Source organism: Coregonus lavaretus (assembly GCF_964263955.1).
Source record: "Coregonus lavaretus genome assembly, chromosome: 9".
NCBI lineage: Eukaryota > Metazoa > Chordata > Actinopteri > Salmoniformes > Salmonidae > Coregonus > Coregonus lavaretus.
The window spans coordinates 18,956,618-18,984,400 of NC_139996.1; the positions used below are offsets into that span (position 1 = coordinate 18,956,618).

At 43.6% G+C, this 27,783-nt stretch overlaps 1 protein-coding gene across 1 annotated transcript; it reads right to left on the reverse strand.

Moving 5' to 3' along the window:
* On the reverse strand, positions 1 to 26,296 carry LOC311135245 (NAD-dependent protein deacetylase sirtuin-3). Its single transcript, XM_084169184.1, has 8 exons — positions 26,064 to 26,296; positions 3,478 to 3,715; positions 3,024 to 3,245; positions 2,690 to 2,922; positions 2,295 to 2,395; positions 1,866 to 2,027; positions 1,403 to 1,615; positions 1 to 1,225 (listed from the first exon to the last, which is right to left on the reverse strand). Exons 2-8 carry the CDS (start codon positions 3,705 to 3,707, stop codon positions 983 to 985), a joined length of 1,404 nt encoding a protein of 467 aa, XP_084025310.1. The 5' UTR covers positions 3,708 to 3,715; positions 26,064 to 26,296; the 3' UTR covers positions 1 to 982.
* Between the last annotated feature and the right edge of the window lie 1,487 nt (positions 26,297 to 27,783).

Genomic DNA, 27,783 nt, shown 5'->3' on the forward strand with positions numbered 1-27,783 from the left:
TAAAGTTGACAATTTATGGGGGTTTTGCACAATTAATATAACAAACAATACAGTGCTGTCCAAAATAAATCTAACCATAGGGAATACATTAAGTACACAGTTAAAACCCACAAACATCTGAATTTAAAGGACAACCCTTATATACTGTAGTTGAATAAACTTTGACTGCGTTGAAATTGTAAACCTCTGAACCTTTCATGAGGATGATGAAAAAGGAAACTGCCCTACTAGACCATTCATGCAAGTCTTGGGTCATCTGATAACTTTGTCTTAAATACAAGTGCTCAACGGTCTTTAATTAAAAATGTGAAGTGTTGAATCCCAGAGTAGTACTGCATAGACAGGTGTACAATTGACCTGTGGAGAACAGTGTGCATTGAGTTTGTGCAAAATGGAATACTTGCATTTGGCCAACATTGACAGAGCATGGAACCTGTATCTCAGAGCAAACTGCATACGTTTCTCATCTTTCATTAAAAAAATACAGCGCGAACCAACACAAATGCGCACATACACAGATATTGGGTCCTTGACTCCTTTGTTGAGGGGCAGAGACATTTATGAGTTTTGGATGGAGCCCCCCACTCGGTGGCAGCGGTGTCTGTGAGAACACACACAGCGGGACACTGCACACTCAGGAGGTCACGCCTCCCATGGTAATTTACCACTGTCCTCTACGAGCTGGGCACAAGCCCAAGCCCCCAACACCACCCCCACCCCATTTAGACAAACCCAGAATCCTCACTTTGGCCGACCATTTCAAACAACGAGGAGGTTCACTTATGTGCTGAAAATGTGACCGTTTGAATGGGCTGTTGAGTGGATTTGAAAAAAGTTAAGTGCTTCTAATTTGCATTGATTTGAAACATTCATACTGTACACATGCACACGTCAGCAGACGCTGACACAAACCTTTTCCAGTATTTCCTCAACCAATAAAAGTGAGTGTCTTTTTTGGGGGGCCAAGGGGACATGTTCAGTTTCAGTTACTTGGGCTGGATGACACTGTGCTCTTGCTGTCTGTCTCTGAGTCGCTCTCCTCACTGCTGCCATTGGTGGGGCCCCGGGCCCCTGGCCTGGACTTAGGGGGCAACCTTCCTCGGGGCTCCGACGCCCCTCTCCTCCCCAGGCCGGTGGCTTTGGTCTGGGTGGGCCCTCCTCGGCCCCGGCCATTTCCTGATGGAACATTGCTTACTGGAACACTGCTTACCAGAGTAGGGATGGTCTGCAGAGAAATGACATAACCAGTTTAGTTCACAACACAGAAAAATACTAATCTATGCCCATGACAAACCAAGAGAGAGCAAGCTAGTCCAAACAGCCTACATTTTAAGCAGATGCCACTAGAAATGACACTGGCCTATAAACTGAATATATGTAGAAAGTGTTGCATTGTACATACCCCAGTTTCCTGACTGGTCATCAGGTCTTGGATATCGGAATGCCACCCTAGGAATTCGGCAAACCTCCTGACCGTGTCCAGCAGGTCGCCCAGCTCTATGTAGTCGCCCCTCCTCAGGGGCACCTTCTGAAAGGGACCCACTGCGTCCCGGTTCAGGAGCAGCCGCGGGACCGTGGACCTCACTGTGTTCACCAGGCTGGCAAAGGGCTCGATCTGGCAGAAACCACGTGATGTGAGACATGGTGAGTCAGATCCATAGAAAGAAAGCTGATGTTATGACATTGGTTCACTTTTTTGTGTGTGCTTATTTTCAACATAGGTCTTAGGCTGTTTTTAAGTTTGTAAAGGCAACTGAACTCAAGTGACAAATAGTGTGGAGTAGTTGGCCGTGTGGTGCGGTCCTGTGTTAGTATCCTATATAAGTTTAATTTCTGCAGCCGCTTTACAGAGTTTTTAGGTTCACCTGTAAAGACGTGCCCATGATGATGAGCAGGTCGGCTTTAGGGAAGTCTTTAGAATGCTGGAAGTACTTCTCAGGAAGGTCCTCTCCAAAGAACACTATGTCCGGTTTGACCGTGGCCTGGCAGAATGTACAGACCGGGACCTCGTCACTCATTATGGCACTCTGGAAGAGACGGTCATCAAAGAGAAGAAGAAGTTGGTCAAAGATTTCCATGGGCTACTTTAGGCTGTTTAGCCCCAGCTTTTGAGTGTCTTGAATATTCTTAAAACGCAAACACTGAATCAAGTCCATATTCATCTGTGTTACAAACTGGTGGCTTATTATTTCCATCTCTTTGTGGATTTTGTGAATTAATAAGTTATTTTCATTTCTGATATTTTGCTGACCACCTGTAATTGGCATGGGCTGGTGACCTTTGCCCCAGTTTACCTTGGCCTCCTGTGCAGGGAACGGGGTGTAGCACAGGTGACAGGAAGCAGTTGCAAAACTGCCATGAGCCTCCACAAGCTTCTCGTCTGGGATGCCACTTACTGTTAAGGGGAGAGGATGAAACATGGATTGTGATGTCCTTTCTCACGTCTTTAAATGTCAGTTGTTTGAGATGATACTGCCTGTTTAAGTTTAACCCCTGCCCCTGTTCTGTCACTATGATGGCATGCTGAAATTCTGTGCAGCTCTGAAACCCTGTGCTTTCTGTTTTCTACCACACCTTTTATTGAAGGACGAGTAGACTTCAAATATAGCTAATGTCCTTATAAACTTATGAGCTGATTCATTTTCTCAAAAGACCCATCCAGTCCCCCCCCCCCCCCCCCCAAACTCACTCTTCTCCAGGCCGTCAATGTTCTGGGTGTACATGCGGAGCAGCAGGCCCTTGTGGTGCAGCATGTGGATGAAGTAGTGGATGTAGTTGGGTCGGTGGCTGCCCGGGTACAGCTCCTTCGCCAGGGAGAAGAATGGCCGAGGGTCATTGGAGAAGTACTCGATGTTGAAGATGGCCTCCGGGTAGGGGATGTTGTACTTGGCCAGGTTGGCGTACAGCCCTGTGCCCGGGGTCCTAGTGGGAGGGAGCATAGAAACACACATTGGAGTGAGACAAAAACAAGCGAGAGAGAGAGTATACTCTAGAACCCAGAGGACATGCACCCACAACCCCACCTAAAGTCTGGGATACCGCTGGCCGTACTGATGCCTGCGCCGGCCACCACCACCACGTTCTTGCAGCGGCCCAGCTTCACCAGCCGAGACACAGCAGCCAGGCCCCCCCGGGGAGAGGGATTCACTGCCGGCCGAGAGGGGGAGCTCTGTGTGGGCTTAGAGCCAGAGGACGACGGACCCCCCTGGATGGGGCCACTGCTGCCCTTAAACACCCTCCCTTTCCTGAAACAAAGTTAGAAAATCATTATTCAATCTTATTGTCACATCTGCGACTCCAGAATCTCCAATGTTGTGCTGTTCTCAATTTTATAAAAGGTATTTGCTGTGTAATGGAATAGAGAGCAGAATACATCGATTTATCAAACAATCAGGTCTTCCCAAATGCAAGAAGTACAACTATCCATCCAACTGGATTACTGAAAATATTCTGCATGACTAATGTAACTGGAATTACCGTGGTAGTGAGGTGTCCTGTCCACTCACACTCATTAGACTGAGGTCCTGGGCCAGGGGTAGGGCTGAGTCTGTCTGCTTCCTCTGCTGGGTCCCATGTGGGCCAGGCCCAGAGTCCTGGGGCTGGGGTGGCTCTATGTGCCTGGCCTGGGGAATGCAGCTACGGGTCACCCTGGTGAGGGCAGGCCCCTGGGGGGCCCTCTTGTCCCAGCTGGATCTGGTCTTGCTCATATCTCCACCTGCCAATGGAAATACAGGACCATCCAAATGTCAGTCTCTTGATACTTCGGTCTGAAGCTAGCTCACATTTTCATCTGAAAATCAAATAGTTTTTACCACTATGGGATGTCCTGGCTGAAAAAATGTTGTTTGGAAATTAGGGGGGGGGGGGGAGAAATCTGAATTTAGGTCAAATATCGTGCACTTGTTTGTTTTTAAGCCACTTATTTTTAAAATGTTATGCATTTCTTAATGCATTAATTCATTTTTTCTATAACAAACGACTTACTCACTTGTTTTTGACTCCAATAGGTTTCACACAGCTTTTCACGCTCTGAACCCCCTCCCTCCGAATCACGCTAGCTTTCTGACCCATATTTAAAAAGCAGTTTCAATAGAATCATAGTGGCGCTCCTTTGTGCTCCCTCCCTTGGCCCAGTGAAAAGCTGAAATGTTTTAAAAACTGTCACCGCTCAAACAAAAAGGTAATGGCTGTAATATATTTAGCACCCCCCTCCTCTTCAGCAGCTATGCTAATACAGTCCACAGCTGTGGCAGCTTTACTGTTCAGAGAGGGGCGAGGAGGGGTGGGGTGAGGGGGGCGAGGGTAAAAAGAGGGGTGGTGGACGGGGGTGAAAGAGAACCCTAGATTCACTGTGTGTCAACAAACCCAGCTGGGAGAGAAAGGAGGATGCCCCTTTAAGGCCCCCTCAAACGGAGGAGAAAAGGAGAGGGGGTGCAGAGATAAATGATATGGAGGCGGGATTCAATAAAGAGGGAACGAAGGAGAAGAGAGTGGAATGGAGGGAGGGAGGGTGGGTGTGTCTTTTGCAAAGCTTTTCTGGGCCTTCAAACAACTTCCATGGCCAATGAGTGAGTCAGAGTGATCAGGGGAGAGAAAGAAACGAGACAAAAGAGGTACTACCCATAAAGCAAGGCCAGCATCAGAGCATGGGGAACAGATAAGACCAGGCTTTTCACTAGGGCTCCTTATCGGCCTCAGGAGGTGACATGGGGGGGCTCAATGTAAGCAGTTCACATGACAATGCTGCAATACACAACAAAGCTATAAAAACATTTAGGCTACTGACTGAGGGAAGGGGGAGATGAGAGCTCTGCTCTAAGTGGATCTATGGTGGGTAGCTAGCATCGACATGGTAGAAAGAAAATCTTGTAGCCAACCTACGGCTGGTGTTCTCAAAGAAAAAAATAGGCCTACTCTTAAAGATATTCAACGGGATCTTAAGCACTTACAAAATCTTAACATATTGTACGATTGGAATTCGTAACATGAATATTCCAAAAAATGTTTTTTTTTTTAGGACGTAAGATATATACGAAATGGATGACGTACAGAATTGTGCACAATTTTCAGGGAGCCGTTTAGGCTTGTGAGCGCCACTTTCAAAACTACTGGCTGAAATGATAGAAAACATCTGTACCATCACTAACTTTTTAAGGAACAGTAACTTGACTTTCAGATCATATTTTCTAGCCAAGAAAACTCTGAGCTCATTTTCTGGACATTTAATCTTTTTAACCACTAGATCAGTGGCATCTTGTCCTGAAAGGCTGAAGCCCCCACCTCACCACTGCTTTCATGCACGTTCCTGCAGTTCTATTAAAAAACACAGGGGGTGGTGGGGGGGGGGGGGGGTCTTTGGTCCCCCCAAAAATACACTGCTGAGTAGGACCAATAAATCACTGCACTAGTTATTAAGGTCTGGTTACTGGCTAGTGGACTCAGTCCCAGCACCCAGTTCCCTGGCATGAGCCAAAGAATAACATTCATCTTCAAGTGAGAGAACCGCAGCAAGCAAGAAACAGCAACGAGAGAGTGTGTGTTCTGATGTTGCTTGCCCATTTTGTGCAAAGGGGCATTCCAGAGAGTCACGAAGAAGTTTAAGGGCAGGTTTCTTTTGGGTGGAATGATTGGGGACAAATTAAGCAGTGGGCTGAATGTTTTATTGGTCTTGTCCCACACATACAGTACCAGTCAAAAGTTTGGACACACCTACTCATTCATGGGGTCTTCTTTATTTGTACTATTTTCTACATTGTAGAATAATAGTGAAGACATCAAAACTATGAAATAACACATATGGAATCATGTAGTAACCAAAAAAAAGTGTTAAACAAATCAAAATATATTTTATATTTGAGATTCTTCAAATAGCCACCCTTTGCCTTGATGACAGCTTTGCACACTCTTGGCATTCTCTCAACCAGCTTCACTTGGAATGCTTTTCCAACAGTCTCGAAGGAGTTCCCACATATGCCGAGCACTTGTTGGCTGCTTTTCCTTCACTCTGCCGTCCGACTCATTCCAAACCATCTCAATTGGGTTGAGGTCGGGGGATTGTGGAGGCCAGGTCATCTGATGCAGCACTCCATCACTCTCCTTCTTGGTAAAATAGCCCTTACACAGCCTGGAGGTGTGCTGGGTCATTGTCCTGTTAAAAAACAAATGATAGTCCCACTAAGCCCAAACCAGATGGGATGGCCTATCGCTGCAGAATGATGTGGTAGCCATGCTGGTTAAGTGTGCCTTGAATTCTAAATAGATCACAGACAGTGTCACCAGCAAAGCACCCCCACACCATAACACCTCCTCCTCCATGCTTTACGGTGGGAACTACACATGTGGAGATCATCCGTTCACCCACACCGCGTCTCACAAAGACACGGCGGTTGGAACCACAAATCTCAAATTTGGACTCCAGACCAAAGGACACATTTCCACGGTCTAATGTCCATTGCTCGTGTTTCTTGGCCCAAACAGGTCTCTTCTTCTTATTGGTGTCCTTTAGTAGTGGATTCTTTGCAGCAATTCGACCATGAAGGCCTGATTCACACAGTCCCCTCTGAACAGTTGATGTTGAGATGTGTCTGTGACTTGAACTCTGTGAAGCATTTATTTGGGCTGCAATTTCTGAGCCTGGTAACTCTGATGAACTTATCCTCTGCAGCAGAGGTAACTCTGGGTCTTCCATTCCTGTGGCGGTCCTCATGAGAGCCAGTTTCATCATAGCGCTTGATGGTTTTTGCGACTGCACTTGAAGTAACTCAAAGTTCTTGAAATGTTCTGTATTGACTGACCATCATGTCTTAAAAGTAATGATGGACTGTCGTTTCCCTTTGCTTATTTGAGCTGTTCTTGCCATAATATGGACTTTTACCAAACAGGGCTATCTTCTGTATACCCCCCCTACCTTGTCACAACACAACTGATTGGCTCAAACGCATTAAGGAGGAAAGAAATTCCACAACTTAACTTTTAAGAAGGTACACCTGTTAATTGAAATGCATTCCAGGTGACTACCTCATGAAGCTGGTTGAGAGAATGCCAAGAGTGTGCAAAGTTGTCATCAAGGCAACGGGTGGCTATTTGAAGAATCTCAAATATAAAATATATTTTGATTTGTATAACACTTTTTTTGGTTACTACATGATTCCATACAGTGGGGAAAAAAAGTATTTAGTCAGCCACCAATTGTGCAAGTTCTCCCACTTAAAAAGATGAGAGAGGCCTGTAATTATCATCATAGGTACACGTCAACTATGACAGACAAACTGAGAAAAAAAAATCCAGAAAATCACATTGTAGGATTTTTAATGAATTTATTTGTAAATTATGGTGGAAAATAAGTATTTGGTCAATAACAAAAGTTTCTCAATACTTTGTTATATACCCTTTGTTGGCAATGACACAGGTCAAACGTTTTCTGTAAGTCTTCACAAGGTTTTCACACACTGTTGCTGGTATTTTGGCCCATTCCTCCATGCAGATCTCCTCTAGAGCAGTGATGTTTTGGGGCTGTCGCTGGGCAACACAGACTTTCAACTCCCTCCAAAGATTTTCTATGGGGTTGAGATCTGGAGACTGGCTAGGCCACTCCAGGACCTTGAAATGCTTCTTACGAAGCCACTCCTTCGTTGCCCGGGCGGTGAGTTTGGGATCATTGTCATGCTGAAAGACCCAGCCACGTTTCATCTTCAATGCCCTTGCTGATGGAAGGAGGTTTTCACTCAAAATCTCACGATACATGGCCCCATTCATTCTTTCCTTTACACGGATCAGTCATCCTGGTCCCTTTGCAGAAAAACAGCCCCAAAGCATGATGTTTCCACCCCCATGCTTCACAGTAGGTATGGTGTTCTTTGGATGCAACTCAGCATTCTTTGTCCTCCAAACACGACGAGTTGAGTTTTTACCAAAAAGTTCTATTTTGGTTTCATCTGACCATATGACATTCTCCCAATCCTCTTTTGGATCATCCAAATGCACTCTAGCAAACTTCAGACGGGCCTGGACATGTACTGGCTTAAGCAGGGGGACACGTCTGGCACTGCAGGATTTGAGTCCCTGGCGGCGTAGTGTGTTACTGATGGTAGGCTTTGTTACTTTGGTCCCAGCTCTCTGCAGGTCATTCACTAGGTCCCCCCGTGTGGTTCTGGGATTTTTGCTCACCGTTCTTGTGATCATTTTGACCCCACGGGGTGAGATCTTGCGTGGAGCCCCAGATCGAGGGAGATTATCAGTGGTCTTGTATGTCTTCCATTTCCTAATAATTGCTCCCACAGTTGATTTCTTCAAACCAAGCTGCTTACCTATTGCAGATTCAGTCTTCCCAGCCTGGTGCAGGTCTACAATTTTGTTTCTGGTGTCCTTTGACAGCTCTTTGGTCTTGGCCATAGTGGAGTTTGGAGTGTGACTGTTTGAGGTTGTGGACAGGTGTCTTTTATACTGATAACAAGTTCAAACAGGTGCCATTAATACAGGTAACGAGTGGAGGACAGAGGAGCCTCTTAAAGAAGAAGTTACAGGTCTGTGAGAGCCAGAAATCTTGCTTGTTTGTAGGTGACCAAATACTTATTTTCCACCATAATTTGCAAATAAATTCATAAAAATAAAAACAAATTCTTAATTTGTCTGTCATAGTTGACGTGTACCTATGATGAAAATTACAGGCCTCTCTCATCTTTTTAAGTGGGAGAATTTGCACAATTGGTGGCTGACTAAATACTTGTTTTCCCCACTGTATGTGTTATTTCATAGTTTTGATGTCTTCACTATTATTCTACAATGTAGAAAATAGTTTTAAAAAAATTTGAATGAGTAGGTGTCCAACCTTTTGACTGGTACTGTATTTCTCCTTCCACTTTAGCACGGGTTAGCCTAATAAATGCTAAAGTAGATCAGAAAACAACCGCTACAGTGGAAGGGTTGAATGGTAATGTCCAGCTGATATGTGCTCCAGAGGTCAGCTCCATTGTGAGTGAGGGGGGAGAAAGTTGTCTCGCGCTAAAGAGAGACTTAACAACCTGAACATGGGGGCTTAACTCCAAAGGGGAGGGCAAAAACCAACATGGTCGCCGGGGTTGGAGGAAACCATGGTGAGGAGGCTAGCAACGGCTTCTCAGTAATGGAATGAGCAGCCTGAGAGGAGCTGTCGGTAGCTAGCTACTGGGGGAAATACACAGAGTTAAGTCAACAGAAGAGAGAGAGGGGGAATCTTCGTTCAGCGGCTTGTGTTGACAAATGTATTGCAATTAGTTTAGCATGGGCCTGACTGGCAGCACCAGTGCAACTGGTGAAGTCCAATTCACTGTGTTCATTGGACATAACCATCCATAACACCTCTTAATATCAATGCATATGCAAGTCCCATACAGTTTTTTGGGGAAATATATATATATACACCAATACCCAGCGCAACAATGGATGGCCAGAGAAGGTTTGAATTTTTTTCTATAATAAAACTCTTCTTATATGTAATTATGCTACTTGATGCTGCTCTGATCCCATGATTGTTCTTTAATGACGAATATAATAATGTATAAATTACAAAAGATTTAGAGAGGATTTGAGAGCCCTCCCCTCGACATGGTCTTTGAGTTGTGGCAGCTCTCCCCAACCTAAAGCTCAGTCCCCCCCCCAGTCCAAATCCGCTCCCCAGTGCCCTGGCCCTGCCTCAGCGTTGGGATGGGGTGCAAGGACCACCAGGTGTGAGGTGGCCCCACGTATGGGGGTTACAGTAATCTAATTAGAGCTGTCCCTCAACTCTGCTCACCACCCTTACCCTGCCTCACCCCCCAGCTCTATAAATCCTTTTACAACTCAGAGGGAGAGACCAACACATAATGTAGATCCATCCAGAATCCCACCACCACACACCTCCCCCCAACATAGCCTTCACCTTCTACTCTGCAAGAGGTCCCAAGAGAAAAGTTTGTATTTTCTAACTAGTACGAATGCTGGAGCTGAACACAGTGTTCTATCATGGACACCATTTGAAGCTGATGTGTCTTTAATAACCTCAAGGCTACAGTTGCTGAGAGAGAGTGAATCCTGGTGTGTTTTAACAACTACTCAGCCTGCTAATAAACCACAGACACAATCCGAGACAAAGAGACAGGCAGTAAAAAGTTTTACTTAAAAGCATTAACCCTCCGCTTGCTGCCAAACTCTACTTCTCCCCATGGTCCACCTGTCGATCAATGCTGCCCCTCTATGGCAAGGATTGGAAATGACAGGCAGCTCAGTCACCATGGAGACCACTTCAACACTTCTGAAGAGGCAAAAGGATCTGTCCTTTCCCCTCACCCCTGCACTAATGACATTTCACTTAGTGTTACATCTTTGTTGGATTCTCAACTGGAACAAAGCAACTAATTTGTGTTGGGTATATACTGTTTGCTCAAAGAGAGAGAAAGAGAGAGAGGGGGGGGGGTAGAGCCTCGTTGCTTAGTGTGATTTCCAAGTCAACACAAATTACTACAACTAATGACTCTTGTCCAGTTACTTTTCTAATGAAGTACAGCCAGCAGAATTATTCAAAGCATGGATTTTCTTCCTCGCTGTAGTTAAAGGACAGAAAAGAGCAGTAAAATAAATAATAGTTGTAGGCAACACTCAAACCTTAATGAGATTGGGCAGTAGGAGGTTCAAAGTGTAAGATTATGCAAGATGGTCATTGGTCATCTGTTTATGCTCATCTCAATATTCAATATGGTAAACTGCTTTGGAAATTCTTCAAAAATGCTCACAAACTACTACATGAATTATTCAAACACCAAAACTAATCACACTAGCTACCCTCTATAGGCTACTGGATCCTACCAATGACTGAAATATACACCAGATGACTGACAGTGCCTCAATCTTGGCACTCCCCCACCATTGTAAAAAAAATAGGTTTCTAAACAAATCCAATTTTATTGGTCACATTCACATATTTAGCAGATGTTATTGCGGGTGTAGCGAAATGCTGTTGTTCCTAGCTCCAACAGTGCAGTAGTATCTAACAATTCACACAAATCTAAAAGTAAAAGAAAGGAATTAAGAAATATATAAATATTAAAATGTCGAAGTGGCATTGACTAAAATACATTAGAATAGAATACAGTGTATACATATGAGATGTGTAAAGCAGTATGTAAACATTATTAAAGTGACTAGTATTCCATTATTAAAGTGGCCAGTGATTCCATGTCTATGTATATACAGCAGCAGCCTCAAAGGTGCAGGGTTGAGTAACCGGGTGGTAGCCGGCTAGTGATGGCTATTTAACAGTCAGATGGCATTGAGATAGAAGCTGTTTTTCAGTCTCTCGGTCCCAGCTTTGATGCACCTGTACTGATCTCGCCTTCTGGATGATAGTGGGGTGAACAGGCCGTGGCTCGGGTAGTTGATGTCCTTGATGATCCTTTTGGCCTTCCTGTGACATCAGGTGCTGTAGGTGTCCTGGAGGGCAGGCAGTGTGCCCCTGGTGATGTGTTGGGCAGACCGCACCACCCTCTGGAGAGCCCTGCGGTTGCGGGCGGTTCAGTTGCCGTACCAGCCGGTGATACAGCCCGACAGGATGCTCTCAATTGTGCATCTGTAAAAGTTTGCGAGGGTCTTAGGGGCCAAGCCCAATTTCTTCAGCCTCCTGAGGTTGAAGAGGCGCTATTGCGCCTTCTTCACCACACTGTCTGTGTGGATGGACCATTTCAGATTGTCAGTGCTGTGTACGCCGAGGAACTTGAAGCTTTCCACCTTCTCCACTGTGGTCCCGTCGATGTGGATAGGGGGGTGCTCCCTCTGCTGTTTCCTAAAGTCTACGATCAGATCCTTCATTTTGTTGACGTTGAGGGAGAAGTTATTTTCCTGGCAGCACTCGCCAGGGCCCTCACCTCCTCCCTGTAGGCTGTCTCGTCATTTTTGGTAATCAGGCCTACTACTGTTGTGTCATCTGCAAACTTGATGATTGAGTTGTAGGCATGCGTGGCCACGCAGTCATGGGTGAACAGGGAGTACAGGAGAGGGCTGAGCATGTACCCTTGTAGGGCCCCTGTGTTGAGGATCAGCGAAGTGGAGGTGTTGTTTCCAACCTTCACCACCTGGGGGCGGCCCGTCAGGAAGTCCAGGACCCAGTTGCACAGGGCGGGGTTCAGACCCAGGGCCCCGAGCTTAATGATGAGCTTGGAGGGTACTATGGTGTTGAATGCTGAGCTATAATCAATTAACAGTATTCTTACAGTCTGAAGTTTACATACACCTTAGCCAAATACATTTAAACTCAGTTTTTCACAATTCCTGACATTTAATCCTAGTAAAAATGTCGTAGGTCAGTTAGGATCACCACTTTATTTTAAGAATGTGAAATGTCAGAATAATAGTAGAGAGAATGATTTATTTCAGCTTTTATTACTTTCATCACATTCCCAGTGGGTCAGAAGATTACATACACTCAATTAGTATTTGGTAGCATTGCCTTTAAATTGTTTAACTTGGGTCAAACGTTTCAGGTAGCCTTCCACAAGCTTCCCACAATAAGTTGGGTGAATTTTGGCCCATTCCTCCTGACAGAGCTGGTGTAACTGAGTCAGGTTTATAGGCCTCCTTGCTCGCACACGCCTTTTCAGTTCTGCCCACACATTTTCTATAGGATTGAGGTCAGGGCTTTGTGATGGCCACTCCATACCTTGACTTTGTTCTCCTTAAGCCATTTTGCCACAACTTTGGAAGTATGCTTGGGGTCATTGTCCATTTGGAAGACCCATTTGCGACCAAGCTTTAACTTCCTGACTGATGTCTTGAGATGTTGCTTCAATATATCCACATACTTTTCCTTCCTCATGATGCCATCTATTTTGTGAAGTGCACCAGTCCCTCCTGCAGCAAAGCACCCCCACAGCATGATGCTGCCACCCCTGTGCTTCACGGTTGGGATGGTGTTCTTCGGCTTGCAAGCAACCCCCTTTTTCCTCCAAACATAACAATGGTCATTATGGCCAAACAGTTCTATTTTTGTTTCATCAGACCAGAGGACATTTCTCCAAAAAGTACAATATTTTTCCCCATGTGCAGTTGCAAACCGTAGTCTGGCTTTTTTATGGCGGTTTTGGAGCAGTGGCTTCTTCCTTGATGAGCGGCCTTTCAGGTTACGTCAATATAGGACTCGTTTTACTGTGGATATAGATACTTCTGTACCCGTTTCCTCCAGCATCTTCACAAGGTCCTTCACTGTTGTTCTGGGATTGATTTGCACTTTTCGCACCAAAGTACGTTAATCTCTAGGAGACAGAACGCGTCTCCTTCCTGAGCGGTATGACGGCTGTGTGGTCCCATGGTGTTTATAGTTGCGTATTATTGTTTGTACAGATGAACGTGGTCCCTTCAGGCATTTGGAAATTGCTCCCAAGGATGAACCAGACTTGTGTAGGTCTACAATTTCTTTTCTGAGGTCTTGGCTGATTTCTTTTGATTTTCCCATGATGTCAAGCAAAGAGGCACTGAGTTTGAAGGTAGGCCTTGAAATACATCCACAGGTACACCTCCAATTGACTCAAATTATGTCAATTAGCCTATCAGAAGCTTCTAAAGTCATGACATCATTTTCTGGAATTTTCCAAGCTATTTAAAGGCACAGTCAACTTAGTGTATGTGAACTTCTGACCCACTGGAATTGTGATACAGTGAATTATAAGTGAAATAATCTGTCTGTAAACAATTGTTGGAAAAATTACTTGTGTCATGCACAAAGCAGATGTCCTAACCGACTTGCCAAAACTATAGTTTGTGAACAAGACATTTGTGACTCCAACCTAAGTGTATGTAAACTTCCGACTTCAACTGTACATGTACGGATTGCCTTGACTGACCTGTACCCCCGCACATTAGCTCGGTGCCGGTGCCCCCTGTGTATAGCTTTGTTATTGTTATTTTATTGTGTTACTTTTTATTATTTTTCACTTTAGTTTTTTGGTAAATATTTTCTTAACTCTTTCTTGAACTGCATTGTTGGTTAAGGGCTTGTAAGTAAGCATTTCACGGTAAGGTCTACACCTGTTGTATTTGGAGCATGTGACAAATAATGTTTGATTTGATTTGAGCCCACAGTCCTTGGGAGCGGGACGCGTCGGTAGCACGGTGTTATCCTCAAAGCGGGTGAAGAAGGTGTTAAGCTTGTCAGGGAGCAAGATGTCGGTGTCCGCAACGTGGCTGGTTTTCCCTTTGTAATCTGTGATTGTCTGTAGACCCTGCCACATACAGTACCAGTCAAAAGTGTGGACACACCTACTCATTCAAGGGTTTTTTCTTTATTTTTACTATTTTCTACATTGTAGAATAATGAGATTTTTGGTTCAAACTGCCATGTCTTTGTGAGACGCAGAGTAGGTGAACGGATGATCTCTGCATGTGTGGTTCCCACCGTGAAGCATGGAGGAGGAGGTGTTATGCTGCTTTTCTGGTGACACGGTCTGTGATCTATTTAGAATTCAAGGCACACTTAACCAGCATGGCTACCACAGCATTCTGCAGCGAAACGTCATCCCATCTGGTTTGCGCTTAGTGTGACTATCATTTATTTTTCAACAGGACAATGACCCATAACACACCTCCAGGCTGGGTAAGGGCTATTTGACCAAGAAGGAGAGTGATGGAGTGCTGCATCAGATGACCTGGCCTCCACAATCACCCGACCTCATCCCAATTGAGATGGTTTGGGATGAGTTGGACCACAGAGTGAAGGAAAAGCAGCCATCAAGTGCTCAGCATATGTGGGTACTCCTTCAAGACTGTTGGAAAAGCACTCCTCATGAAGCTGGTTGAGAGAATGCAAAGTGTGCAAAGCTGTCATCAAGGCAAAGGGTGGCTACTTCTAAAACATATTTTGATTTGTTTAACACTTTTTTGATTACTACATGATCCATATGTGTTATTTCATAGTTTTGATGTCTTCACTATTATTCTACAATGTAGAAAATAGTAAAAATAAAGAATGAGTAGGTGTGTCTAAACTTTTGACTGGTACTGTACGTCTCGCGTCTGAGCCGTTGAATTGCGACTCCACTTTGTCTCTGTACTGATGTTTTGCCTGTTTGATTGCCTTACGGAGGGAATAACTACATTGTGTGTATTCGTGTAGCTCAGTTGATAGAGCATGGTATTTGCAAGGCCAGGGTTGTGGGTTCGATTCCCACGGGGGGCCAGTATGAAAATGTATGCACTCACTAACTGTAAGTCGCTCTGGATAAGAGTGTCTGGTAAATGACTAAAATGTAAATGTATTCGACCATATTCCCAGTCACCTTGCCATGGTTAAATGCGGTGGTTCGCGCTTTGTTTTGCGCGAATGCTGCCATCTATCCACGGTTTCTGGTTTGGGTAGGTTTTAATAGTCACAGTGGGAACAACTTCCCCTATAAACTTCCTGATGAACTCAGTCACCATGTCCGTGTATACGTCAATGTTATTCTCAGAGGCTACACGGAACATATCCCAGTCCGCGTGATCAAAACAATCTTGAAGCATGGATTCCGATTGGTCAGACCAGCGTTGAATAGACCTTAGCACGGGTACTTCCTGTTTGAGTTTCTGCCTATAGGAAGGGAGGAGCAAAATGGAGTTGTGATCTGATTTGGCGGGGGAGGGCCTTGTAGGCATCCCGGAAGGGGGAGTAGCAGTGGTCGAGTGTTTTTCTAGAGCGAGTACTACAGTCAATGTGTTGGTAGAACTTCGGTAGCGTTTTCTTCAAATTTGCTTTGTTAAAATCCATAGCTACAATAAATGCGGCCTCAGGATATGTGGTTTCCAGTTTGCATAAAGTCCAGTGTAGTTCCTTGAGGGCCGTCGTGGTATCGGCTTAAGGGGGAATATATACGGCTGTGACTATAACCAAAGAGAATTCTCTTGGGAGGTAAGACGGTCAGCATTTTACTGTGAGGTATTCTAGGTCGGGTGAACAAAAGGACTTGAGTTTCTGTATGTTATCACAATCACACCATGAGTAGTTAATCATGAAACATACACCACCGCCTTTCTTCTTCCTGGCGAGTTCTTTATTCCTGTCTGCGCGATGATCTGAGAACCCAGCTGGCTGTATGGACGGGGACAGTATATCCCGAGAGAGCCATGATTCCGTGAAACAGAGTATGCTACAGTCCCTGTTGTCTCTCTGGAAGGAGATCCTCGCCCTGAGCTCATCTACTTTATTGTCCAGAGACTGAACATTAGCGAGTAATATACTTGGAAGCTGTGGATGGTGTGCACGCCTCCCGAGTCGGACTAGAAGTCCACTCCGAATACCTCTTCTCCGCCGGCAGCGTCTTGGAGCAGCCTCTGGGATAAGTTCAATTGCCCTTGGGGGTACGAACAAAGGATCCAATTCGGGAAAGTTGAATTCCTGGTCTTCATGCTGGTGAGTTACCGCCACGTTGATATCCAAAAGTTATTTCCGGCTGTATGTAATAACACAAAAAACGTTCTGGGCTAATAATGTAAGAAATAACACACAAAAAAACAAAATACTGCAAAGTTGCTTAGGAGCTAGAAGCAGAGTTGCCATGTCTGTCGGCACCATTTTGATGAAGCTATAGAAATGCATTTATTAATGTCTACATTCGTTTTTGCCACATTTATTATATTACAGACACCTTAATGTATACTTTTAAATGATATTATGTGAGCTAAACATACAAATAAATAAAAAATATATATATAAAAAAGAAAATCTTTAAAAGCTGCAATGTGTAACTTTTTGGGCGACCCGACCAAATTCACATTGAAATGTGAGTTATAGATCTGTCATTCTCATTGAAGGCAAGTCTAAGAAGCAGTAGATCTGTCCTATGTGCGCTATTTCTATGCTTCCCGTTCTTTAGTTTCGTTTTTGCATCTTTTACATTTGGTTGTGTACACCTGCTTCAAACAGCTGGAAATATAATATTTTTGGTTATTGAAAATATATTTCACAGAGGTTTATATGGTTCAATGATTCTCTACACTGCTTGTTTTGTTCTTAAACTGAAATTAGGCGAACTATTAGAAGTTTAGCAACTGGAAATGGAGGAGCAATTTCTGAATATGTGACCGACCGGCTCGATTCGGTCCTATGTAGCAAAATTTGAAATGGTGGGCCTCCCGAGTGGCGTAGCGGTCTAAGGCACTGAATCGCAGTGCTTGAGGCGTCACTACAGACCCGGGTTCGATCCCGGGCTGTGTCGCAGCCGGCCGTTACCGGGAGACCCATGAGGCGGCGCACAATTGGCCCAGCGTCGTCCGGGTTAGGGGAGGGTTTGGCCGGGATGTTCTTGTCCCATCATGCACTAGCGACTCCTGTAGTGGGCTGGGCGCAGCGCACGCTGACATGGTCGCCAGGTGTACACGGTGTTTCCTTAAATACATGTAAATACTGTAGAATTCCATTCATTTCTATGGAGGACTGCTCCTTCTGGGGAGTTCCAATTAGGGTTGGGTGATATTTGGGGAGACCTCTTCTGCGATATGCTACTGGAAATATCGTGATATCCGATATAATAGTTTCGGACCGTTAGTGACTAGATAATTAGACTGCAATTTTTGTGCTTATTTATGATATTATAGTCACATTCTAATTAAATAACCTTAGTATGGCAAAACAATTAGGCTTATTTAATTCATTTAGACTTCCTTTTCAACATATGGATAGAGCCTCACTGATAAAACTGCACCATTTTGAATTGAAAAGTTCAAATAGAGTATAGTCTTGCACATCATGATATATGGTCTTGCACGTCACGCTATATCGTCAATGTCAAATATCACCATATTCGATTTAATATATTAGCGGCCCATCCCTAGTTCCAATATGGCCGACCGTGGCTTCAAAGCCAGGGTTTATATACATCATTGGATACAACTCATTGGACTGGTATGTAAACTGTGTGGAACTGTGAACCGGAGGTTTTATTGCTAACCAGCGGAGAACGCTTGCCCCCTCACATTGAAGCCACAGAAGTTCAAGGCCAACCGCGGTACTGCAGGCATTGTTAGCAGAAAACATGATCTACCATTATAGTAAATGGAAAAATCTTCGTGGTCAATCTTCATGTAAATAAAATAAACATTCTAAGACAATCATGGTACCAATAATTGCTTCTAATACACCAGATGTATGTCCTTGAACCAATTATATAAAAACATTATTACACACAGAAGTTATAAGGATAATTTAGTTGCTAATGGCAGCCTGCAGTACCCCACGGTCGGCCTTCAAATTGAGTTACTCAATCAGAGAGGGCAGCACTGAGCTAGCCTGCAACGCCACTTCCTGGAGTAGCTCACACTGCGCATGTTATGTCTCCATGAGACGCCATCTTAACAGACTTCATTTGGCTTCAATGCGCTATTGAGTCTTTACATAGGAATGAATGGTGTCACATGATCGAAGGCTTTGTCCATTCATACATATAGTCATTGGCCTTGTTAAAGAGCATCAAAACCGTGATGTATCATGGGTAAATTCTGACTGACTGACAATACATTTTAAAAAATGAGTCGTTATTTATGCTGCACGGTGATTTGTAGATCAGTCAGTAGGCAGTCGCCTGGCACTGTTGGCTGCGATTTCGAACAAGCCCATAGCTGATAACAGAGGCTCTTAGGCTGCACTGCCATCTACTGGCTTCCTAAGATATTACAGATGAAGCTGCAGATTTTGAGTATGAAGATGGCTATTGCAGATGTGGTGGTGGCTGTACATCACAGGAGGTTGGTGGCTCCTTAATTGGGGAGGACGGGCTCCTGGTAACGGCTGGAGAGGAATCAGTGGAATGGTATAAAATACAAACACATGGTTTCCATGGTTTCCATGTGTCTGATGCCATTCCATTCGCGCCGTTCCAGCCATTATTATGAGCCGTCCTCCCCTCAGCAGCCTCCACTGCTGTACATCTAGTATTATTGGTGTGACAATCATTTTATCTGGCTGTGGTAAACCATCTCACATGAACTGCCATCACCCTTAATTTGTTTTGTTTTGTTTTTTAAAAGCAACAGATTCTGTATAAAAAGCGCTATATAAAATAAATATATTATTATTATTATAACAAAAACTTTTTAGATCCAACTGCAGCTTGAGGCTGCGGGTCATAATTTGTAACTTGGGCTCCGGAGCCAAATTCCAGGTAGGCTATCATTTAGCCCTTGAGCATGACTCTCAGCTCCATTACATTACACCTAAGAGTCAGTGGACGAAGACGTCTTCAGTATGGGGGTGTTTTGTTAAGAGCCCCGACGCTCGGTCTGAACATTAACACGTTTCGCATGCGGTACGGTTTTGGAAGCATAAGGACCTTATCTTTCATATCAGCGAGAAACAACTTTCAAAAAACAAAACGTTAAATTGATACACGACTTTATAGGGTTAGGTTCCCACACGGCCATATCTCCATGTCACAGTGTGTTTACGCAAGGCAGACGGAATTCAGAGGGACCACGTATGCTAATTAGCTATCTACATTTAACATTTACATTTTAGTCATTTAGCAGACGCTCTTATCCAGAGCGACTTACAGGAGCAATTAGGGTTAAGTGCCTTGCTCAAGGGCACATCGACAGATTTTTCACCTAGTCGGCTCGGGGATCTAGCATCCTCTGAACACCTGTGTGTAACGGAAGAAGGCTGGCAGAAACGTGTTGTCACTGAAATACTGTCAGGCGCAACTGTGATAAAGCCAGTTAAAACCAGAGCTGCCAACTCTCACGCATTGGCCGTGAGACACACATTTGACCCTATTCTCACGCTCCCACGGCACACCTCACTGAAAAGTACTGCTTTTATTTTTCTAATTAGTCCAGTTAGCGTGTCAACTTTTCAACTGTGCTCCAAATCGTTTTGAAATCTGCGCATCTGCGCCTGCAATTTAACATCACGAGCTGAACCTCTATCATTGTCCTGTCTTGCCACAGCACTGTGAACCGGCACATTGAAGCATATGATTGATCTAGTTATGTAAGGGATCAAGGGGATTGGATGCATGTTTTAAAGAAACACCCCTCAAGATTAGAGTGGTGCTGAATGGAGAGAACGTTCTCCGCTGAGTTTATAAAACTGTAAAAATAGCAGCACAGTAGCGCTGGTTTATGTACAATGTTGTCAACAAAATTAGGTTGCTGTTACTACCGTCCATATTGCAGAATGCAGCCTTTTGACAGCATGTACTAAAGTAGATTTAATCCACACTTGCATTAGTCCCTTCGTTTGGTGATTGGCATTTAGGCTGTGACAACAGCAGGGAAGTTTGGTAGGGTGACCTGATTTATAACTATGAAAATAATTTTGTCGAACCCAAAAGTGTAAGTTTGATTCTAGAGAGGGGACAATACATAGAAAAATTATTTGGAAAGGGTGTTGGGACAGATTTATGTAATCTTCTCTTCAAGAGATTTCATTATCTATTTACTTTATTTTGTCTGATCAGTGGAACAATTCTTAACAATGGGCTAAAATACTGTAAGGGTAATTACTGTGCTTGTCACATGCTAGGCAGAGATGGTAGGGGAACTCGACTCAACTCAACTCATAAACACATGTTGTCTATGTAGAGTAAGATGATGGCAGGGATCTTCAACTAGTAGGCATAAACCACCTGAATATTGATAATCATTAGATCTTTCTTGAAGGTTGAGTGATTTTGCTAAATTAGCCCTATTTTAAAGAGAGAGTTCACCCAAATTACAAAATGTTTGTGTCCTTACCTTGAAAGCTGTCTATGGAGACTGCAATCTATGATTTGGTTACCCACTGCCATCAACCATGAATATAAAAATGTCCTGTGCAAAGCCTTGGTGTAGTGGTAACACTCCCCGTTACGTGTCGCATACAACTTTCCACCTAACAGGAATCAATCCCTGCTTCCAACTGTTTCTAGCATTTGGCTATCTCCCTCTCTCATTTCATTTACTGTCTGAATAAAGTGTCAAACCACCTAAAAAATATGTTTTGAAAAATATTACCATACTTTAAATATAATCCCCCCCAAAATGTCAATGTAACAAAGACGTCAAATTTTGAGTGTTTATTTAATGTTCAAAGCATCCTGAATACACCGGACCTGTGGTTTTTATTTTTTAAATGTTCCACCCTGGTCATAGGCCTAAGCCATGTCAAAATACGTCGAATTGCAGGAAATGAGTCAAATGTTCCTGAGGGAGGACCCCCAGTCCCCCGTCTAGCGGTTGTGCCAGGGGGCAATGAAATTCACAAAGCAAATCTCACTCCAAGCTTTCTTCAAAAAGTGTAGTGTGTATTTTGCATTTCTGAAATTATTTTGATGGAACATTAAAGTATAGGGCTTTATGTTTCTAGAACTGTATCGCAATTGAGAATCGATTCACGTTTAGATGGCGTATTTGGCTGATTTGGCTGCCAGAACCAGTCTACCTCTGAAAATAACATGTAAAGGTCCTTGGACCTTAAGGAGTAATGGTAACGTTAGGCTCCTTAAGAGTACATATTGGGCTAGCTATTACTAATCCTCCCCGTGATTCCCAATCCTTCGCAATACTATTAGCCTGGTCACCCTGTAGCGTTTTGCATTAGATTAGTTAATTCCTGACTCTAAATCAAGATGGTGTTTCTTTTGGAATTACACACACACCCCTTCAAATTAGTGGATTCGGCTATTTCAGCCACACCCGTTGCTGACAGGTGTATAAAATCGAGCACACAGCCATGCAATCTCCATAGACAAACATTGGCAGTAGAATGGCCTTACTGAAGAGCTCAGTGACTTTCAACGCTGCACCGTCATAGGATGCCACCTTTCCAACAAGTCAGTTTGTCAAATTTCTGCCCTGCTAGAGCTGCCCCAGTCAACTGTGAGTGCTGTTATTGTGAGGTGGAAACATCTAGGAGCAACAACGGCTAAGCCGCTAAGTGGTAGGCCACACAAGCTCACAGAATGGGACCGCCGAGTGCTGTAGTGCGTAAAAAAATAGTCTGTTCTCGGTTGCAACACTCACTACCGAGTTACAAACTACCTCTGGAAGCAACATCAGCACAAGAACTGTTCATCTAAGATCACCATGTGCAATGTCGGCTGGAGTGGTGTAAAGCTTGCCGCCATTGGACTCTGGAGCAGTGAAAATGTGTTCTCTGGAGTGATGAATCATGCTTCACCAGCTAAGGACGAATCTGGGTTCGGCGGATGCCATGAGAACGCTACCTACCCAAATGCATAGTGCCAACTGTAAAGTTTGGTGGAGGAGGAATAATGGTCTGGGCCTGTTTTTCATGGTTCGGGCTAGGCCCCTTAGTTCCAGTGAAGGGAAATCTTAACAAATTACATTCTAGACAATTCTGTGCTTCCAAAAATCGTCTGTCCTCAGTTGCAACACCCACTACCGAGTTCCAAACTGCCTCTGGAAGCAATGTCAGCACAATAACTGTTCGTCGGGAGCTTCATGAAATCGGTTTCCATGACCGAGCAGCCGCACACAAGCATAAGATCACCATGTGCAATGCTAAGCATCGGCTGGAGTGGTGTAAAGCTTGCCTCCATTGGACTCTGGAGCAGGGGAAACTTGTTCTCTGGAGTGATGAATCACGCTTCACCATCTGGCAGTCCGATGCCAGGAAAACGCTACCTGCCCGAATGCATAGTACCAACTGTAAAGTTTGGTGGAGGAGGAATAATGGTCTGGGGCTGTTTTTCATGGTTTGGGCTAGGCCCATTAGTTCCAGTGAAGAGAAATCTTAACGCTACAGCATACAATGACATTCTAGACGATTCTGTGCTTCCAACTTTGTGGCAACAGTTTGGGGAAGGCCCTTTCCTGTTTCAGCATGACAATGCCCCCATGCACAAAGCGAGGTTTGTAGAGAGTAGTGTGGAAGAACTTGATTGGCCTGCACAGAGCCCTGACCTCAACCCCATCGAACACCTTTGGGATGAATTGGAACGCTGACTGAGAGCCAGGCCTAATCGACCAACATCAGTGCCCGACCTCACTAATGCTCTCGTGGCTGAATGGAAGCAAGTCCCCGCAGCAATGTTCCAACATCTAGTGGAAAGCCTTCCCAGAAGAGTGGAGGCTGTTATAGCTGCAAAGGGGGGACCAACTCCATATTAATGTCCATGATTTTGGAATGACATGTTTGACGAGCAGGTGTCCACATACACTACATGACCAAAAGTATCTTTATAACACAACAATCACTTTGATGGTGATTTAGAATGAAGATAGGCCTATATATTGTAAAGCGACTTTGGACCATTGAAAAGTGCTTTATTATTATTACTACATTATAAAGTGATTGTTGTGTCATAAATCAAATCAAGTTTATTTAGACAGCACATTTCAGACATGGAATGCAACGCAATGTGCTTTACAGGAAAAAAATTATAAAATCAATGAAAATAAAAGCTTAAACACCTACTATACAAAAAACATAAGATAAAAAAACAAAAGAATGACAAACTGAACAACTAAAAAGCACCGTAAGGAAAAGCAAAGCTAAAAAGATGTGTTTTAAGATCTCTTAAATATGTCCACAGTTTTGGCCCCCCTCAGGTTCTCTGGGAGGCTATTCCAGAGGCTGGGGGCATAGTAACTAAAGACTGGCTCTCCATGCCTCTTGGTCCTAGGCTTTGTGATAGTTAAAAGCCCAGTGCCAGAGAACCTGAAGGACCTACTGGGTACACAACTTAAGAATGTCTGACATGTATTGGGGTGCACAATCGTGGATTGATTTAAAAACCAATAGAAAAATCTTAAAATGAATTCTAAAACTCACAGGCAGCAAGTGCAGAGACCTTAAAAGTGGTGTAATGTGTGCTCTCCATCTGGTCTTGGTCAGTACCCGTACTGCAGCATTCTGTATGTTTTGCAGTTGACCAATGGCTTTCTTGGGTAGACCAGACATGAGAGCATTACATTAGTCAAGCCTGCTTGTAATAAAAGCATGGATGACTCTCTCTGTATCAGCCTGAGAGAGAAACGGCCGCACCTTGGCAATGTTCCTCAGGTGGTAAAAAGCTATTTTGGTCACATTCCTAATGTGTGATTCGAAATTTAGTTCAGAATCTAAAAGAACACCTAGGTTTTTTACCTGGTGTTTTATCTTTATTGCCAGTGAATTAAAATGTGCGGCTAGATTCTCTCTCTGTGCTTTGGCTCCAACAATAAGTACCTCGGTCTTGTCTTGATTTAGCTGGAGGAAGTTGTAAGCCATCCAAGTATTTAAATCACTAATACAGTCTAATAATTTATCCGTGGAGCTAAAATTTTCTGGTGACATAGAAATGTAAAATTGTGTATTGTCTGCATAGCAGTGAAAATCAATGCTTTGCTTTCTGATAACGCTGCCATTTATAAACTGAACAATACCGGACCCAAAATCGAACCTTGTGGAACGCCACATGTGATATGTATTTTCTCTGAGTTATGTTCACCAAGGGTGACAAAAAACTCAACTGGTTAAATTGGTCCTAAACCAATTTAGAACTGGACCGGAGAGGCCAACCCACCTCTGGATCGAATCCCAGAGCTGACAAGGTTAAAAAAATCAGTCGTTCTGCCCCTGAGCAAGGCACTGTTCCCTGGGCGCCGATGACATGGATGTCGATTAAGGCAGCCCCCCGCACCTCTCTGATTCAGAGGGGTTGGGTTAAATGCGGAAGACACATTTCAGTTGAATGCATTCAGTTGTACAACTGACTAGGTATCCCACTTTCTTTTCCCTTTCTCCGGTCTGTCAAGAAGGACACCATGGTCAACAGTGTCGAATGCAGCACTTAAATCTAAGAGTACAAGGACAGAGAAATGTTTGGCATCTGTGTTGGCTCTAAGATAATTTACCACTTTAACTAAGGCTGTTTTTGTGCTGTGGTGGGCATGAAAACCAGATTTAAATATTTCAAAAATACAGTTGGCACTTAAAAAATAATTTTGCTTTTTGAAAACCAATTCATCCAGAATTTTGCTTAAGAATGAAAGGTTGGAGATTGGCTGAAAATTGCTAAGAGCTGAAGAATCTAGATTACTTTTCTTCAGAAGGGGTTTCACCATAGCAGTTTGTAGTGCAGTGGGGAAAGTGCCTGTGAACAGGGAGTGATTAACAATAGATTGCACTTCTTCAGATATGCAATTAAAAACTGTTTTGAAGAAGGTGGTGGGATCGAGAAGGCTTCAATTGTGATATCACTTTCCTGAGCGTGCCTGTGTCAACCAGGGAAAATAAATCCATAGTGCCTTTGCGTGGTAGGCTAGGGCACATATCAAACTTCTCATCAGGTCTTGGTTGACTGATACCCAGCCTAATGTTGGTTATCTTATCTCTGAAATATGCTGCCAACCCATCACATTTAGATGTGGAGGAAAGTTCCCATAGGCTTGCGGGGTAGGATTTATCAAGCCGAATTATTCAGATTAATAGTGATCAAGTTAGAAAAATGAGCCTGTCTGCCATTTCTAATTGCCTTGTTATATATGGCAAGTTGCTCTCTCAGAATATCATAATGGACCTACCAACTTCGACTTTCTCTGCTATGCCTTTCTGCAATTTATCTTTAAATGATTTGTTTCCTCACTTATTCAAGGGGCTCTCCGTTTGGATGTGGCCTTTTTCAACTTTACTGGAGCTTATCAACTAAATAATCACAAGAGGAAGGCAGAATAGGTGGTGGAGTATTGTTCATACACTCAATAAAATCTGTAGCAACTTCAGAGGTAAGATAGCGTTTCTTAATAACACGTTAAGTATTACCCTGTGTTATGGGCAACAAGGTAGTAAAAAATACACAGTGCTGATCAGATAAAGTAACATCACCAATTGAGGATATGTCAATAGAAAGTCCCTTGGTAATATCCAGGTCCAGAGTATGGCCGCGGTTATCAAAACACTGAACAAACAGACAGGCTAGCTAAATAGAATAGATGTCGAATACAAAACGTAGGCGATAAAGGCAGAAGTGTAGGCTCTGCTGTCAATGCTTTTGTAAGATACTATTCATCATCTTGCACAAAATCAAGCAAGGCCCTCTATTGTAGGCTACTTTTGATGATTTTAACAACACGCAAGTTGAAGGCAATGTTCGATAAACATGTCAAATTACCTGTCTTTCCAGAGGGCGGAACTTTTGAAAGCTGGTGGGATGGAAGGCGCGCGTTGAAGTTGTTGTGCAACAAGGGATGTTCTACATCAAAATGCAGACTGTGACGCGTGCAACATAGTCACAACTTCTACTTGGCCAGCTCCGATGAAAGTTTGAATAACACCTGTTTAGATTTCTGTGTTGCTGTGTTTCTCCGCTGGCATCTGTTGCATGCAGCGCCATTCACTGCGAAGGAAGTACGTCACTTCCAGCTTCCAGTGCGGGAAAATCCGTCTCTATGCATGCATATGCAATTTGAAATGGTTTGCCCTATCCCGCCAAAATTCTGAAAATAAGAAATGGCATAGACTTTTTGATGTTTTATTTATTATACAGTGGGCCTACTTGCATTCGACGACCAAAACATGGTCTATTTTGAACAAGGCCTAGGTATTTCTGAATATGTTAATGTACTGTCCAATGAAAATCTAAACAATACATTAATTGCACTATAAAGGTGACAAATGGTGCCCACAAACTGTTAGGGTCTACATAACGCTGTCCCAACAGCAGTGCTTTCTTTTCAGCACCATGGAGTGAATCCTTACAACGGTTACACCTGGCTATCAGCCGAGCCTTGTCTGGCAGCAAAAACAGTTAATTCAGCCTCATTTACTGCCTTTTTTAAAAACATAGCTGATATGGCTGACTTGCTTAAACAAATGTGGTTTCTACTGACAATTGAGATGTACAAACTATGGCATAAGGGAATGATGAGAGGATAAGAGGCTATCCGTAATTTCGATTAAGACATTCATGAGCGAGCTAAGACAGACATAGTCAATATAATTATTTGTTCAGCACTTTTGAAATATACAGCGACAGAATTCAGAACATGGGCCGTTCTAACAATATTCTCCCTGTACACCAAGTCAGAACCGTAGGATAAATAAAGGTGGCATATAAGCAGACAATGAAAGCTCTTACAATATTCGATGATGACATTTCACTAAAACAGGCTTTAGCCTACATGTGCACAACCAAGTCAGAACAGTAGGCTAAATTATAAGTGGGAAAGGGACCAAATTATTAGGGTGAGGCACATGGGCTACTAACAGCGTACTACACAACATACACTTAGTATTACTTTCTGAGCTACAGTATACATATCTCCCTGGCATATTACATCATTTATGCAAGCAGCATGCAAAACATTTTTGGACTCACCTTGTTGTGCTGTGCTCAGTTGAACAGGAAGGTGGCGCGGCGGTCCTTGTTGTGGGCAAATTTTGTCATCAAACTTTGTCATCAATGTCTGGCATTCTGTGGATTTATGGTGCTTTCAAGACAACTGGGAACTCTGAAAAAAACAAGGTCGGATCATGACGTCAGTGATCTTCAGGTTGGAGCTCTAGAAAGAGGCCTGAGTTCCTGACTTGGAATTCCGAGTTGGTTGACCATTCAAAACTACTTTCCCAGTCAGAGCTCGTTTTTTCCCCAGAGTTCCCAGTTCTCTTGAACTGACTGAAGTCTGAGATTTCCCAGTTCTGAGTTTTCAAAATGTCCAGTTGTTTTGAATGCGGCAGAAGTCATGCTGGATTGACAACATGGCCAATGTATTCAACCTTTTCTGGACCATAGTGTTGCATGTGAATGTTTATCCTTTTAATCTTGGAAAAGAGACCCTTAAACCCAGACTTGGACCACATACCCTTTGCACTGAATAGCAGGCTAGTGATTG